General features: G+C 42.6%; 1 protein-coding gene across 1 annotated transcript in view; it reads right to left on the reverse strand.

Annotated features, from left to right (window-relative positions):
- FAM117B (family with sequence similarity 117 member B) overlaps window positions 1-16,587 on the reverse strand; it is a 28,513-nt gene extending 11,926 nt beyond the window's left edge. The window contains exons 1-4 of the mRNA XM_037398062.1: window positions 15,829-16,587; window positions 8,013-8,164; window positions 3,177-3,269; window positions 2,563-2,676 (exon numbers count right to left, since the gene is read on the reverse strand). Coding sequence (XP_037253959.1) covers window positions 2,563-2,676; window positions 3,177-3,269; window positions 8,013-8,164; window positions 15,829-16,414 — 945 coding nt within the window. The 5' untranslated portion in view covers window positions 16,415-16,587. The remainder of the gene's footprint in view (window positions 1-2,562; window positions 2,677-3,176; window positions 3,270-8,012; window positions 8,165-15,828) is intronic.
- Between the last annotated feature and the right edge of the window lie 1,488 nt (window positions 16,588-18,075).

Below are 18,075 nucleotides of genomic sequence, written 5' to 3' on the forward strand. Positions count from 1 at the left end.
TACTCCCGTCACTAACTGCAAGTGTTTCTACACAGTCCTTCCCACAAATCTTGAAGGAACTGAGCTGCTGCCAGAAATTCTAGTTTAGCAGTTCCCTAAAGGAATGAAAAAGCCTAGGAACTTTGTCCTTGATGCCTACAGTTACAGATTTTCACTCCAACTTAGAAAGCAGCCTCTAAATGCCATTAATCTAAACCTTCACTTACTCTTTTTGAAGCCTTCTGTAACTTTCCCCCTTTGCAAGTAGCTCGACACAGATGGCACAAAATTTACCAAGAAAAACAATGGTTTGTTTTGTAACACAATGCTGGAAAAGCTGCTTTGCCTCAGTTTATATTTTATAGTCCATTTCACAAGCCCAAAACCTAATTATCTGTTGCGCAATATTTTATTCATGTAATCTAAAATTTGGCAGAACGCAAAAGGCCTCCATACAAGCAACAAAGTTTCATGAGCATGAAGCAATTATGATTTTTAAATTATACACATAGTTTTGGGGGGATACTTTTCAGAGTAGGAGCATCACTGTTCATTGTCACAATTCAAACCCACAAAGATTATCTAATATAAAAGCGACAATACCTTAGCATTCAGAAACCTACAGGTTGTAGAATACCAAGCCAAACCTGTTAGACTGCATGTAATTCTCCAGCATACTGAAAGGCCTACACCTAAAGTTCCTCAGTACATTGCATTTTTTTGTTTGTTTGGAATGCCTCAAGTGCCCACAAGTACAGAACAAATCTTCAAACAAGTTCTACAAATTTGGATAACCTGCACCAAGTATTTTGACCTGTTTTGTTGGTTTGTTTTTTTTTAAACATGTCTCACCAATTTTCATAGGCTTTCTCAAAAACCTCTTATTTACCTTTCTTCTTTCATCATTTTGGACTGTTTTGTCCTGAGCTACAGCAGTCACTATCAGCAGCACACTACAGTGCACCCATACTTCAGTAAAGCAGATCAAAATGCAGGAATTTGTACTAGGCAGCCTGTTTCAAATTCAAACTGTTCTTCTGCTATACAGAAGAGGAGATGGATGAAACAGCTTCTCTTTCGAGATTGAATACAGTACTTCAGTAGCACAGAATTCAAACTGAATTCAGGAAGCACTTATGTCCTGAAAATTCATGACTTCTAATTAAATGAACTACAGCAGGGATAAGTTAGGGTCTGAGACAAAAAGATGCTACCGATTTGTATACAGTAGGAGTTAAGAGCAACAGTACAGGAGAAATTCACAGTGCTGTTCTACTTTCTTATTTCCTGTCTTGAAGTATAAAAGACTCACTCAGACACCTGACTTCCATCTACAAATGCACTCCACTGCTCAGGACTGTACGTATGGTTCTCCCTTCCACTTTTTATTTCATCCTTTATCAGAATGAGTAAGTACCTGTAGAGCAGGACACATGCTGATGTCACAACAGCTTCCCTCCCTGGCCTAAATTATTTCCAGAAGGATGGAACAACAGAAAGGAAACAGTTTTCATTAACTGGTAGAAGTGTACGGTATTTAATAGAACAATGCTAACTGCATTTCAGGAGTAATTGGGAATATGATTAGATTTGCAGAGAAGCTTCACAGCTGAAGTACTTCCCTAATTCACAACACTGACAGTTCCACAGTTTCTTTCAACTACACTGATCTGCATGACAATTGTGAGGGATTTGTTCTTTTTGCAACTGTTAAAAACTTGTGTGAGTATCAAATATGGGTTCACAAGGTATCAGTAGGGGCAAAAAAAACCCTTCTGAAAAACTAAGAAAACCAATAGGGAAGTTTAGTCAAAGTTACTAAGACAAAACAGACTTGAAAAAGGATGCGTCTCTAAAAGCCTGTAATTTTTTTCAACCTGCTATCAAGTTAAAATTATTATCTGTGAACCTGACCTCATTACCAGTCTTGAGACAAACTGCACACAGAACATGCGGTAGCCTAAACATTACAATTTGTGAAGTTATTACTACTTAAGTCTCAACACATGATAAATGATGGGGAAAAAAATGATCTTACAAAGGCTGATCGAAGCCATCAAGAGTATACTTTTAATAGAGTAGGTAAAAATCCCACTGAATAGTTTTTTGTCAGGTAAGCTCTCTAAATCAGTCCATCACAGAATTAGACAACTGCTATTGTAAAGACATAAAACATGATCAGCAAAAAGTACAATTTTGAGTGTATCTTTATACCACCAGTTTGCTCTACGCCATATTCTACATGCAAACGTGTAATGAAAAAGATAATGTATGATTTTAGATTAAACTTGTCTGTCATCCTTTTGTACAGTCTGCAGAATGCACTTTATGAGTCTTGTTTTAAGGAAAGATTAATTATCTAAAATTCTTTGAAAGTGGGAGTTCAAAGCCAACCCAGTCAAGTAATAAAAAGCTCTGGAACCCCATACACTCAAGGAAGTCAAATGAAATTAATCTATTTCATAGAAATCACCCCTAGCTACAACATATTTAGCTGTATGTCATACTTCCAAGTTCCCTTTAAGAGAAATCACAACCTTGAAAGGAGTTAAAAATAGTATTAGCTACCCAATATGCCCTTACCTGACTGTGGTTAATGGCTGCATGGTTACCATGAAATGGAGACTGTCTTTCTTTATCGCGATGATGCCTACTGCTGTGTTTGCTTCTCTGTAATTGTTGACGCAATTTTGCAATCTAATGAAGGAAAAATTCACATTAGATTTCACCAGATGTATTCAGATACACATAGTTTCATTATTCCATCACTTAGTTAAAATTCTTTACTACCACAATGCTCATAATTATTGCCAGCACTAAATCAGACTCAAGTTCTTGCAAACCTAATATATTAGCTACCAGTTCAGCTGAAGCTCTGAAGGTTTAATGAAAGAACCTGACGTACGTAAAGTTAGAAAGTAGTTTGGTCACTGCTGTATTTCCTCTTTTAATAAAGAATGTCACCTGCATTTGACACTTTCCCACATACTCAGATTAAAAATTTTAATAGTCTTGCATTACTAAACGAAAAAGAATACCAAATTAACGTTTTGGTGGTTTTTTACCAAACTCACAATCTGTATAGCGGCAAAAAAAAAAGCAGTACAACATTCATGCCTTCCTGAAAACTCACAGTAACAGTGCATACCAGTAGAAAATTTAATCCAAAGGTATCTCTAAATAACAGCATTTCTGACCTCTTTTAGTTGATCATTGCTCCCCCATGATGCTGAACGTTTGTGCGAGCTTCTCTTCTTTTCTAAATATTCTTCAGCCCAGGCACTTTCTGTCTGCAGCAAGAAGATTATAGGAATTATTAAAAAAAGGTAATTCCTACTTTCTGGCAGAATATTTTGACACAAATTAGAACAGAGAACAGTATTATGATTTTTTCACTCAAAACTGAAAAAGTGGAGTGAAACTATGTAATTTAAGAAAAAAAAAGCACAAGCCCTAACTTCCGGGCCTACCCTAGTACAGGAATGTGCTAGTTTCCCTTCCAAATTACTGAGCATAAGGCAGTATTAACAGTCAGATGTACCACAAGCTGCTACAGGGCTCTGAAGAGCCAGTATGATGGTGCTGAATTTGATGGCGTATTTTATTTCCTGGATAGATGCTGCCCTTGTTATTTCTGACACATTAGCAAGGGTAGCTTGGTGTAAACATTGTGAAAGCCTGCCCCGGTACAGCTTCAAAACCATGTTCTTGCTCAGAAGAATGAGAGAAACGAAGGTAAGGCATATAAGCACCACTAGAGCTATTGCAAATCAGGTAATTTATTTATTAACACCTCAACGGGCTTCAGTTTCACAGTTGTCTCAGGCCAAGCAGAAAGCAACACAGATAATACTAAGCCAGTTTCGCTAAACCAACAGTGTCATTAACATTTATTAAAGAAACCTGCAAGCATACTGCGGTGAAAAAGTTTTGAGAATTCCAAAGTATCATTGAAATAAAGTGTATTAATGCAAGGTAACAAAATGCACAGGCAAGCCTGTGATGATACTGCATGCTTTAAGGACAGTTTATTCCCACCTAACCAGGTCCAGAACAGCCTTCAAAAGCAATGAACTGTAAAGGATCTAAGAAGAAGAGTAAAAACATTCATCATCATTCAGCAGTCACAAGAAACATACCTAATGAAGCAAGGGAAAGGATTTCTGGAAGCAGCTTACACGCAGAGGCAGTGAATTCCATTAAATTTGTTGTTGCCACAATGCAGTGCTCAGCACGCAGCAGCGATGTAGCTAACTCATCCTTAGGAGTCATTGATGTCTCTCTCCTGCAGACAGGAGCTGTGACTGCCTCAAAGCCTTCATATCTACAGCGTGCAACAGTTCTTACGTTTGAGACCCACAGCTTGCAAGCCACAAGCTGACCTTACTCAGGCCATCTGTACTCAGAAGACAGAAACTCACAGAGCCTTCAATAATGTGCTGTTATTTAATCTCATTTTGCAGGGAAAATGGAGGTGTAACTCTGAACATACAGGTTGTAACTCCCATCTGCTTCAGTTACAGATATAACTTTCATATAAATGCAACCTCCACTATCATCATTCCAAATCAAAAACAAGGACAAATCTGAATAATGAAGTTAGTCGGATTGCTTTGAAATTCCTTTTTCATAGCAAAATTAGAACCCATTAGAATCTATGTTTCCAGAAAAGCACTCGCTTACCTTCATTGTAAAATAGATTAAATGATAACCCCCATTCCCAAGTACCAATGTTTGTCTAGCCAATTCTCAAATGTCAATCTGGAATCTCATCCTATCCTCTAGCTCCTGGAACAATGTTTTAGCCACTAATTCTAACTTCTCACCTCAGCACAGCCATTGTGCTTGCCTACCAGAACACCTAATTAACACTCTAATTAGTCTTCACATTTGATTTATATTCAAGACTTATTTCATAAATTAATATCAGATTCATTTAAAAGGATTAAACACTGACTTTTATGCTCATCCTCAACACAAAGAGTTAGAAATCTTTTTAGAGCAACAGTAGGTATAAGATATTAAATTACAGGAAACCTTTACATCAAGGCAGAAATGTAATACTATTTTAGCAGGTCTCCTCCTACTCATTCTCTGTATTTTGTTTATAATACTTATCTTCAAGAAACACAGGCCCAACCACCAATAGACAAAAAGGGACTTTACTTCTCTCGGTTCTTAAAGTACTAGTACTTCCTTATTAGCAGCTACTCTTCACAACATCCTTCTGCCTGTTCTAGAATTACAAAGAGAAATGAGTTTAAGGCTAAGTTTATCACAGACAGCAGAACACTTAAGAGAAAAAAAAAAGTCTTAGAGGCAAAAACTTTGCAGTTGCCATCAATTATTCTTCAAGAATTAAAAACTACAAAGCAGTTGTCTCATTTTAAGTTGTATTTTGACACAGCTGTATTTCAAACTATGACAGGCAAAGCCAAAAAGGTTTAATTCAAAAGGAAAAAGACACAAGGTTACAAACACTTGTTTTAGAAGCACTTCATAAAATTATCTGTACATACGAATTCCAGCCAGACCCTAGGACACTCAATAATACACTTATTCATCAGGCAACAAACATTCTGCATGTACATAATTCAGTCTGGTTTTACAGACAGGTTTCATCAAAATAATAAGTCAAAGTAGGAGTGTGATACATAGTCTCTGCATGACCTGGGATCTCTTACACAGTTCTCAGCTATGACCTACAGGCATCTCTGTAAAGGCCTGCAAGCCAAAATGTGTCACTGATTGCTGTCTCCTCCCAGTCTGCTTCCTGAATGACGCTACTCTCTCTGTCATAAACCTGCAGAATCAAGATACCCTGCTTACTCAACTTGAAAAGTCTTCTACATCTTAAGATGTTGATTCAATTCCTCGTCACTAAACTTCTGAAATCTGAATACAACCATTTCATGTCAGACTTTGTGATAAGTCTGACATTACACACTGGAGCCAGAACTTGTGAGTCACACTTCATCCAAACACCCCATTTTCAACACTAAACAATACAAATGGAGAGCCTATACTATCCTGAGAAACTTAACTTCCACGAATCACATTTTAAACTTGTCCCTACCTCAAATGGTTGCCCTCAAGCACATCAGAAAGATTAAAATCTACAGTGTCTCATCAGTGTCATATCAACACAGCTTTGGACATACAGATGTATGGCTGCATGCCATAATTTTCTACTGGTTTGATAGATTTTAAATTAAGAAGTACAACGGATCATTCTGTTTCCCTAGCAGTAAGTACACTACCATCAATCACCACTAAATATACTTACTCTGCAGAAATATCCAGTGCCCTTTGCAGTCTTCACATTAACCTTTGCAAATATGTTCCCACTTATATATGAAAGCCCCACTACCACAGCAGCTAGATGTGTCAGAATTGGAAGAAAAAGAAAAGAAAAATGTAAGCCAAAAAGGATGATATCTAATCTATCTGAAGAATACAGAAATTACAAAAGCCCAATCATGACTCAGATTAAGCCGAAACTAAACTGAAAGAGATGAACTGAATATAGCAAATACTTTGGCAGCAGTATAAAAATATAATTATTTTGAAAAATTATTACCTTAATAAATCAAATATGAAAATAGCTAAGGCACCCACACTGGTTTAGTTCTGCTGTTTAATGCTTTTTAATAGCTAAGCATAAACTGCAATTCATTGTATATCATACACCTGCCTTCATCCTCCTCCTCTTACTATGATTTACCTCTCTCACCCCATCTTCTAACCATTTTGCTTGTTCATCAGCTCTCCTTTCCTCCATTTCCACCTTATCCACACCAGCATATTCCCCTAGAAAACACCTCCCTTTTTCTACTTATCTGCTCTTCGAATTACGGCCCTTTCTACAAAACATTGCAGATCTTGAGAAGGCCATACAGTAACAACCAATGCTGCAGACAGCATCTGTTCAACACCTTACACATTTGAGCAGACAGCACACTGAAACCAACCTGGCCCCATTTTTGTTATTGTTACCAAACCTAAGGCAGGCTCAAACTCATCAACTACATCCCACACGCTGTCACTTGCTCTTCCAACTGCATTTTGCTTATGTTCTTTGGAATTGGTGGAGACCTGTTGTTGAAACCATGCTCTGGGAATAGCCATTTAAAATCTGGTATGTTTGTCAGTTTCTTTCACCCCACAAGTTAGAGAAATCCACTGCCAGACTGCATCCACAGAAGGAGAAATGAAACACTGCAATATTTTATGGAAAAATCCATCTTGAATCCCGTCTGCATATAGTAGGATACCATGTAACAACAACAGCAACCTTTAAGGGAAACAATAAAACAACTGTCACGGTAGGTGTGTAACTCTTGTAATGCCAGTTTCATTCAATATTTGTTGGTTCTATCCTTACAGGTCTCATAGGACTGAGCCATTAAAAGCCTGTGAAATATTGTCAAGTTGTTGCAGTTTATTGGCAAATCATGTACTTTAATACTTTCCAGTTGAGCTAAATTTCAACATCATTCATGGTTCAATGAGGCAGCTCTTCAATGTATGTAATTCTATACTTGGTGCATAGATCCCAGATAAACATTAAAGGTCTTTTACAATCAGAAGATGAACAGCCTATCATAGAAAAGGCTACAATAACTTTTATACAGGCACTGCAGAAGCCTTTTTATTCAGTTTTAAGACAGACACATAAGGAATCACCAAGTTCCCTTGTATAAACTTAAACTAAATAGTACTTAACACCAGTGCAATCTAGTGTACTGCACACTAAGAACAATGAGAAAACAGATGTGCAATACGCTAGTGCCTTTCTGAGGCAAGAAGAGAGTAGAATTCTTAACAGATATGACAGTTCACAGCCTTTTCTTAAAGAATGCAAATAATTCATGCATAGCCAAGGTAATAGCAAAGATCAGATTCCTGCAATTTGAAAGTGAATAGGAACTTGCAAGCAAGAAAGCCAAAGTGAACATTTTCAAGGGAAAAGCTTCTTACATCTAAATCCTGTCTTCACATTTAAATACTCTGAAGACAAAAATCTATCCTACCTGTGTGGCTTTGTCTCTCATACACGGAGCAGCTTGTCCATGATTATCACGAGGCCACTGTCCAGCAAGGTACGGAGCAGCAAGCGTATCCAATGAGGAAGTCCGGCGAATAATACTGGAAGGGCTTGATGAAGGTGGTCTTGATTTGTCAGCTAGAATAAGAACATGTGATTAGAAAGAAAGCAAGACAGAACTTAATTATTTTAACTGTCTACAAGAAATCATATCAAATCAGAACTACTATGTTATTAAGTAAATAACAAAATACTTTTAATATAGGAATTAGGTTTCCTTTTGCAGGCTCTACTCAGTCTTGATAAGCAATGAAATGTGTTTTTATGGTTTCCTTAAACACATTCTTATGTCACATTGGTACTCCCATACTACCGTTTATTCCCTCAAAGGTACAACAGTCATTGGATTCTTATATGATGATGGCTTGGAAGAAATCAAAATAGCTATATTTCCTCATACATAAAGGCTAACAAAGAAAATCTGTGCTGAACTTCTTCAATTTAATGCTGAGTTTAGAGTTCACCCCACCAGTCCTTTACCCTTCACCTACTTTAATTCAAGGGACACTATGAACTGACATCTTTTATTAACCACCCAGCATACAATATACAGCAGATTCATAAAGCGTTATGTTTAACCCTCAGATCCAGAAGTCCACTAAAGGGTAATGATTTACATTTTACAACATAATCAAAACATCTCCTCCCTTTACATGCCACTTGGTAACTACATTCATAATTGCCTGATGCTACACCTCCTGCAACACCTCATTCTCACTGTGTTTTATACTAGTATCACTTTTCAGAAGAATTTAGATACTAACAGGAACCCTTACTGTAATAGGTTAAATATAACAAGTAGAGGAAGATTAATATTGTTAAAACCAAAAATTTGCACCGATGCCATCTGTCACCGATACTTTTAAGTGGCAGCAAAAGACAATGCTGCAAGCTAATAAATGTAAACACTGTGAAGAAAGGTTCCTCAAAATAGTAGCTGAGGTTTGTTAAAGAGACTGACAAGCAGAAAAGACCCAGTGTTTAGATATACATATACGCTCACGCATTATTTGTTACTAGCTCTTCTAGATGTAAAATGCAAATCCAGAGATCACAATGATCTAAGCTCACCATCAATTCATCTATTCCCCACAGAATCATACCTAAAAGAATTGTATTAATCTTACCTGTAATGAATACAAAGGCCAAAAACAAACCGCTAGAAGACAGCAAACGAGATAGAGAGATCAGATGGAAGTTTTACAACAAGGACACTGGAAAAACTCAGTCATGTGTCCTCCCTGACTGTGCCTTAGGATGAATTCTGCACTAAAAGCATAAATAGCATAGCAATTTGTATTGTACCTAAGTTTATTAGCAAAAGAAGTACTGCCTGATTAGTGTCTGACTGCTAGTCAGAAAATAGAAAACACTGCCATCAGTAGTCCAGAATTCAATTTCTAAGCCATTCCAATCTACTGAAAATACATAAATACTAATAAAACCCATTACGTAGAGTTGTCAGTGGTGTGGGCAACATCTTAGTCTGACAGAACAGCAGTCTTTCAATGTAAGTCTAGTGACATTCTGTACTAAAGAGCCTCATGTAAATTTTGCATTAGAAATGTACACATTAAAAATGTGGAAGATATTTAGACTGTAAGGAAATAATTACCAGCATTATAATCAGCCACATTCACATAAAGCAGTCCAGAAACCTCTTCTGATTTATTATTTCTACTAGTACCAACAATGATAAAAATCTTAGTACTGAGCTCACAGCTGATCTGCTCTCAGGGAGTAGCAGCAAAGTTCAATTTTGGAGTACCATGCACCTAAGACTGACCCCCATACAAAGAAATTCTCTGACTATTACTGCTACCACCATACAGCACACTGAAGGGTCTGTTTATGTCAGAAGATTTCAAAACGATTCCTTTTGTTTGTACCATGGGAGAATGCGGCATGCTAATGCAATGTGTCATTCCTTAAAAATTACACTTGCTTCCAAAGTTGTATCAAACACATCATTTGTCTCAGAAACAGCTGCCATACTCTCCTTATTTTTCTTCTGAATTATTAGTCTTCCTCTTGAAGAAGTGTCTCTTTTTACCAAGGGGAAACAGAAAGGATGCAGGGGAAAAAAAACACAAAAAATCAGGAAGTGTATGTAGTCAGTCACATCATCTGCAAAGCCACTGTAGCAGACGGCTTCAAAACTGAAGCAGCAGAAACTCTTGCCCTCTCCCATCCCCCACAAAAAAAGTGGAAAGAATATTTTCTGGGCAAACAGAGAGAATGAAAACTGAAGAGCTTGTTTACTATTTAAGTTCAAGGGAAGCTGCTCATTTCAAGGCACAAAGCCTATAAGTACTCCTATTTTCCTCCAATTTAACAATTCCTTCAAAGAATTCTGTTTTCAAATTACTTTTATTTAGATGACGCAAGGATGTTTGGATATGGTTTTACTTACTTTTCCACCTTCACAACATGTCTTAATACAAATTACCAAAGTCTACCACACAATTCCTGTTACAGTTTCCAAACATTTCAATGGGAACATACACAATGTTTTCATTGCACTTTCCTCTACAATACTTGAAGCAAGTGTTCAGCTGCTATTTTTCCTTGATGTGACCTACATAACAAGAGATTTGCCTCCATAGAGATAACAGTTACAACAGCTGTGGCTGATGTAAAACAATGGAGCTGTTTCATCAAATAGACGCTTCTTAAATATTAGATCTAGTCTTAATTGGCCTGATTATCTCTTTAAACCAATATTTGTGATAAGTATCAACCCTCCTATCCATCCACCACTAGTCTAAATCTATTTAGAAACAAAGTCTTTCTGCAATCTGGCACCAAACAAAGTAAAATAATAGAACGAAACATAAACAGTACACACATAATATAAACCAACCAAGTCCAGAAGTCCATAATGTGGGAAAACAAGTAAGTTACCACGTCTTCACAAGCCATTGCAGTCCAACCAACCAACTGAAATTGCTACGGGTAAAGTAGTATCACACACATTATTGCAACTGTGAGGCCAGGCACCTCCAAAGGCAATTTAAGCTAAGGCAGTCTAACAACGTGACTGAAGAGCAAAATTGTACAAACGTAGATGCTTACCAACAGCTAAACGAAAGGTAGGAAAGAGAGCAGTGGCTTGTGGTGGGGAGTCTTAACATAGAAGTCCTACAACTACAATTATAACTGAAAAAGGAAATTACAGTGTGAGAGAGAACACGTAACTTGGAATCTGATACCTCACAGGAAAAAATTCCTATATATAAAAGGAAGGAGGAAAGAAAAAACCACGGAAGGTCTTACACATAAGAAAGTCCGAAGAGAAAAAACACTTTGAAAAGTCATCTTTTCCTTTTTCAGGAAAAGTTCCGAACTGCTGCTAGAACTGTAAAATAAGGATTGCTGCTGAAGTGTAACTTGCAGATTGATTTTACAGTCCTGTGATATCTTTCTATGTATCCGAAATTAAAGTTTTCAGAAAAGCAAATAAAAACTCCCAACAAACATCTTCTAATAGACACCATGAGAAGAGAAAACAAAACAAAACTAAGAAGCAACAGAAAGCGCCGCTGGAAGAGTACAGAACACCACTGACCTCACAAAATTCCCTGGTAAGAGTTCTAACCGAAGCTTTTTATACAGGTAGAACATCCAAAACAGTGAGAAAGAGCGAGACCTAACTAGCTTCTCTGGCACCTAGGCATAACAGCTGACCTTTTTGTTCCATTTTAGTCAGCCTCTTCCTCAGAAAGGACATTCATGGGATCTCCCCCATGCATACTTGTCTCTTCCCAAAAACTCAAACACACACAACTGATCGCAGGGGCTTCACCTACTTTTCGTGTTTCGTTGAAAGTATTCCACACATTCAGACAGCAGTAAGAACAGACACACTACAGAAGTGCGTATATTCCTTTTGGAAGGCAATCTTGGCTATTGTCTTTACATAAATGTAAAAGAACTACTTGTATTTTTTTTTCCCTCTAGTAATTCAAAGCAATCCCTTGGTAGGAGAATGACTGAACTAATGTTGTTTTACAAAACCAACCTCAGAAAGCCCAAGACGCTCAACTTACTTCATCCTAGTGAATGAAAACATTTTTAATCCAAATAAACTCCCCTGAAGTGTGGGCCACAAGAAACCTAAATTATGATGCTGCAATAATGAATTCACTTTCTTTACATCTAGCATTTGTTAAACAGCTTATGTAAGCCATGCAGGCACGTAATGGTACACAAAGCCTTCTGCACTCTCTTACCATGCAGCGGTACCTTTTATAACTGCTGCAAAACCTTGGTAATTAATGTTGACAGGTCCATAGCTATTATTGTGTCACTCACCAAATTCTTAAAATAAATTCTACAGTGAAATTTAAGAGTGTAATGGAGTTCCATCCCTTCTCCCTAACCCAAGGAGGTGTTCACATCTGAACTCTTCAAGACTTTCCAATATACTGTTACAACAGTATTCATCATTTCCTTTCACACAAGCAGGCTTTAAGATTACTCTTCCATATAGTATTCTAACCAATTAAAGGGCAATGTAGTTCCAGATAAAACAAATCAATTTTTCCTCAGTTTTCACAGTGAGTTTAAATGTCCAATAAAGTTGACTGGAATATACCCGAAAGTTCAGCATCCAGTAGAGAAATCTCTTGACAATCTGAAGGCACCTGAAAGGGTCAGAAAACAACTGCTATGGCTCTAGTCCCAACCTTCTTGTTTACACAGCCTGGTGCATTATAGTATTTTTGGAGCTGAACAGATGGAACCCTTCTGAGAAGATGTTTTATATAAAAACACGAACAACAAGATCCCATTCGATCTTTGCTCAGTAGATAAACCATAATAAAAATAACAATAAAGGCAAAGCATACACATTTCTCTATCTGAGTCTACTGCTAGGTGAAAATAATGTCCTCTAGCAGGGGTGGTTTGCAGACAGGTAAAGAGACATATGTGAAAACTGAACCAAAATTGGAGATTGCAGGACAGACCTCGTAGTGTAGAAGTGAGGCCACCAACAGTGATGGGAAGGAGAGAGCCCATTAACAGGCAAGTAGAAGCTGAAGTCTGTGAAGCAAGTGCTAGAGACTGCAGAGGGGGAAAGTAAAAGATGAAAACTAGGTAGCTGGAAGATCTAGGGTCTTGAGTCATATATTTAGGAGAGCAGCAGCAAGAAAAGCACAGAAATTTAGAAATTAATTATGCCATAGACTCTTCAGTTCATAATTATCTCATCATCACAGAAAATTCAGTTAGCATTTCCAAGACTTAGCTGCAATTCGGTTCAGAAAACCAGGATGAAAAAAACCAACAAATACCACACAACAAAAAAACCACACACGTACACAAAAAAAACCACCAAACCCCAAACAAAAAAAACAAACCCAAAGAATCTATTAAGTCACATTTGTAAATTCACAACTTGAGGTTCTCAAATGTTAAGCAGGATAGCAGGATCATGAAGATTATGTTCAAAGCTATTCAACTGCTTCCCAGAAAAGAAAATCTGAAAAACATGAAGCTGTGTCTAAAGCATACAACTTACTGAACCAGTATCAAAGATCAGAAGCTATCATTTGTCTAACCTTGAGGTTCACTTGAATCTACAAAAAAAACCAAGGCTGCAGCTGTAGTAATGAACAAAAGCTATCATCAGCCAAAAATAGGAAAATCCAAGTTATTCTGTCATAGATTCTGACTGATACTCTGAAGTGGCCTGCATGGCTTCACAACCAGAGCCTCATTAGCAAAAATGAAGCTCCACTTCCATGTTCTCAGCTACCACTAAGTTTTCTCATTTAGTTGAAGAAAAAAATTGAAGTTAACTCAGTCTCTATCAAGCACTGGACTACACCACACAAAGTTAAGCAATATAGAACAGGTTTAATTTTTAATTTTGGGCCAATACAAGTACTGTTCAGAAATGTGAACACACGGAAGCAGTTAAATGGATGCTACTCTTCTGTTTTCACACATCTTGTAAAACGCTAGTGAAGTTAACACAGAACAGTAATCAAATGACTTGTTTCTTTCTATATGCTAGTTCTTAGATCCAGTAAAGAAGTTAGCATGGTTTCAACAAGTTTCTGTGCAATGATCAGAAGACGGTGCAACTTCTCCATCTAAAGTGGTCTGATGCATGCCTACACAAACAGCTTTTGAACCTGGATCTCAAGGCTAAGTCATCCTGTTCCTCGTTCTCCAGGCCAGGAGTCTGCATCTTGGGCAAGAGTTTCTATAAAGTTCACAGGAAAAAGACAGTATTTTGTGATGTGTATAAAGTCTTTCAGATGACCGACTAACAGGACTCTCAAATGAAGAATATGCACATTCCTCAATCCAAAGCCTTGGAAAATAAAACTTAAAAAAAACACCACATTGACCTAGAAAGCAGAAAAATCTAATTCAGAACCTAACCGCCTTTGTGGCACTGCTTTCTTACACTACAGACAAGCAACCATATGGTAATCTTGAAGGGGCATGTCTGAATTAAAAAAAAAAAAACCAAAAAAAAACCCAACAAAAAACCCACACCCAAAAAACACTACCCCACAAAGAAAATAAAAATTAAGTCACACAGACATTACCTTCAGTACTGCACCAATTGGTTATGGCTGTCTCATTTGGCGGCACCGTTCCTCAAAGCCAGGATAATAAAAAAACCCCAAAGACAACCAAACAACAAAACAAAAACCGACACAGCAGTCTGGTTATAATCATTGTTTTAGAATGAGGGAGCAACATCAGGAGAAGGAGCAGTGTTACAGGGAATCATGTTGATCCTAGATTTCTGCATATTAGTCAGCTTTACTCTTTAGATTACCACGTGCAACTCCATAAAAACGTAACCGTAAGCTTCAGGATCTCAAGTCACAGATTTTTCCAGATTTGAGGATATTAACACAAAGCCTCACTCATGCATTTCTGAGTAAACTTTTACCCTAAGAAGAAAAAGGACTTACATATGTAAGCATCTATTATCCTCAACCAGATGTTACATATTGCTTACATTTCACCGTTCTCAGTAAGTACGTTTCAATTCTTCAGGAACATTAAAAAGCAGTTTGCTACAAAATGCACGCCGTTCCCGCACTATTTTCTATCTGCACTGTACTGCAGAGTGAGCTCGTCATCACTCTCAAGTTCACACATCCTTCTGCAGGGCTCGTGCTGAACGTAACTACTAAGGGAGAGAGTGAGTACTTTTTTCCTACGTCTACGCGCAATGCCAACAGCACCAGCTAGTTTTCCAATCGCAAGCTTGCGGCCACCGGATGAACACCCCGCAGCGCCCGGCAGGAGATGCACGGAAAGGCGAGAAGACGCGCAGGCTTTGCAGCAGCCCTCCGACAGCAAGCTCAGCGCTCGCCCGTACGGTGCGCCCGGAGCGCAGCTCCACCGCGGGCTGTCTCCCCGGCACACCGGGCGCCGCAGCACCCAGGCGGCCCGCCGGGCTGCCCCGTCCCCTCCCAAGGCCAGGCAGCCGCCCGGCGGCAACAACGGCGGCGAGGCCGCCGCGCCGCTGCCAGCCGGGGCGGGACCGGAGGGGCACAAGCCCGGGCACGGCCCCGGGCCCCGCCGCAGCACGGCGCGCTCGGAGGCACGGCGCCGGGCACCCCGCCGCCCCCCGCCCCGCAGAGCGCTGGGCGCGCCGCCTCACGCAGCCCCCCGGGCGGCGGGCGCCCTTCGCCGCTGCCCCGCGCCCCCGTGAGGGCCGGGCTGGCGGCAGGTGCGCGGCGGGGCGGGCCGCCGGGAGCGCTCACCTTTGCAGACGGGGGAGCTGGGGCTCTTCCTCTCCGGGGAGCTCCGGCCTTGCTCCGGCGAGTGCCGCCGGTGCCGGACCCTGCCCGCCGCCGCGGCGCTGCCCTCCGGCAGCGGAGAGGAGCAGGGCGAGGGTCCGCAGCCCGGCGGCGGCGGGGGCGGCGGCGGCGGCAGGTGGTGGGAGCGCGGGGGGCTGCCGCGCGCCCCGCCGGCACGCGTGGGGCTGCCCCGCGAGGAGGAGGCGGCGGCGGCGCTGCCCCCTCCCCCCGGCGTCTGCGTGGCCGTGGCGGGGCCGCCGCGCGCGCCGTTGCCGGTGGGCGCCGCGCGCGTGGGGCTGACGCTGCGCGAGGCGGGCGCCGCGCGTGGGAGCCCCCCGCCCAGGGCGCCCGCGCCGCCGCCGCTCCTCGTGGGGCTGCCATGTTGCTGCTGCTGCTGCTGCTGCTTGAGCTGGAAGGGCACCGTGGCCCGCATGGGCTGCAGGCGGCTGCTCGCTCCCGCGCCGCCGCCCGCCGCCGCCGCCGCGCCCCCTCCCCCGAGGGAGGTGGCGGGGGTCGGGGAGCCGCTGCGCCTCACGCGCTGGTGGGACATTGTCCGTTGGGAGCCGGGGCTGGCGGAGGGCCGTCGGTGGCGGGGGAGGCGCGGCGCGGGCGGGTCCTCGCGGGGATCCAACGCCTCAGGCGGCGGCGGCAGCACCGGTGGCGGCCCCGTCCCCCCCTGGCCGCCGTCCCCGGCCCGGGGCTGCCCGCGCTGCCTCCGCAGCCTCCGTGCGCCTCATCAACAATAGTGCCCCGGCCGCCCGCCCCGCCCCCCGCGCCCTCCCATTGGGCGCGCCGCCGCTCGGCTCGCGCAGATACGGCGCGCCCATTGGCTGCGCAGCGCGCTCCGGACTGGCCGAGCCTGCGCGGGGAGGGGGGGAGCGGCGCTTAAAGCAACACGCGGCCCCCGCCGCTGCGGTGCCGCACGTGCCGTGGGGCCCCGGTCCCGCAGGGCCCCGGGCGGTCAGGCGGGCGGGGGACGGTGGCCGGGGGGCCGGGAGAGCGCCCCTCGGCATCCTGCGGCAGCGCCGGGCCTTGGCGAGCTGCCCCCGTCACGTGGGGAGCGCGGCCGGGATGGCGGCGCCCCGCTCCCGGGGCCTGGCCCCGCGGAACGGCCGGGCGCGAGCAGCGGGTCCCCCGCCCCGGTCGCCCGTAGCTCTGGCTGCACGGTGCGAGGGGCCGGGGGCTCAGCAGCGCGACACCCAATCGCCTGGCCACCAGCTGGGCGCTGCCGCTGTGGCGCCGGCGACGTGGGCAATATCCAGGCAGATCTCACCGTGTCCCCGTAACCGCCAGGATTGTCATTGCGCTCCCCTGGGTTAGCAGCGTCCCCGCCGCGATCCTTCAAATAGCCCGCTGGAGCGCCGACACCCGCTTAGCCTGGTTCACACACCAGAGCAGTGAGCACGGCACAAAACAGGCCTTAGTTCACATATGGGTTACGTAGGTGCAAGGTAAACGTGCTTCAGCACCTTCAAGACGTGAAGGAATCGTCTCTGTCTTTATTGCAGGTGCCTGTTGTGGGCCAGCACAACTTGCCCAAAGTCTTCTCTGTGCTGCACTGCAACTTGCATGTTGCAATTGCATACCGCTGCTGTGCTACAAATGGTGTGGCAAGAAATCACATAGCATTCTTTCCTTCAGCTTGGCTGTGCTTGGCTTTGGGGCTTTTCTTCCTCTTCCCCCAGTCTCCTTTGCTGTTTCTGATTGAAGCCAGCTTCCCTTCAAAAGCCCCGAGCTCCATCCTTGTGGCTGGCCAGTTTCACAAACCCCAAAAGTCAGACGACGTGCACAGGCCCTTCCGCAAGGTGCCTAGGCACTGGCCCACCTAAAGGCTTGGAAGGTAAAGCCCTTGTCAGAGTCAAGAGCTTTTTATGAGAAATCAGACTGGCAAAAGAGAGCGGGATGGACGCGTCTCCAGTGATGAGGTTGTAATGAAGTTAGTTTTTGCATTCTGGATTAATTAAATGTCTTTTGAAGGACGTTAGGCTTGCTTAACAGGTACTGTAAATACTAGTAATATGGACCACAGGGTAGATGGATGGGTCAACCAAAACTGGCTGCAAGAGCTGTGCCCCGTCTTGAGGATTATCCAGGGCTACCCCCCTGAAAGCGGCTGCATCAAGGGGAGGCACCAGAAGCCTGGCAGACACCATCAGTCCCATGGTATCGCTTTTTTAAGTGTGCAATTTACTGAAGTCACCTTATAGATTA

Source organism: Falco rusticolus, chromosome 8, assembly GCF_015220075.1.
Source record: "Falco rusticolus isolate bFalRus1 chromosome 8, bFalRus1.pri, whole genome shotgun sequence".
Lineage (NCBI taxonomy): Eukaryota > Metazoa > Chordata > Aves > Falconiformes > Falconidae > Falco > Falco rusticolus.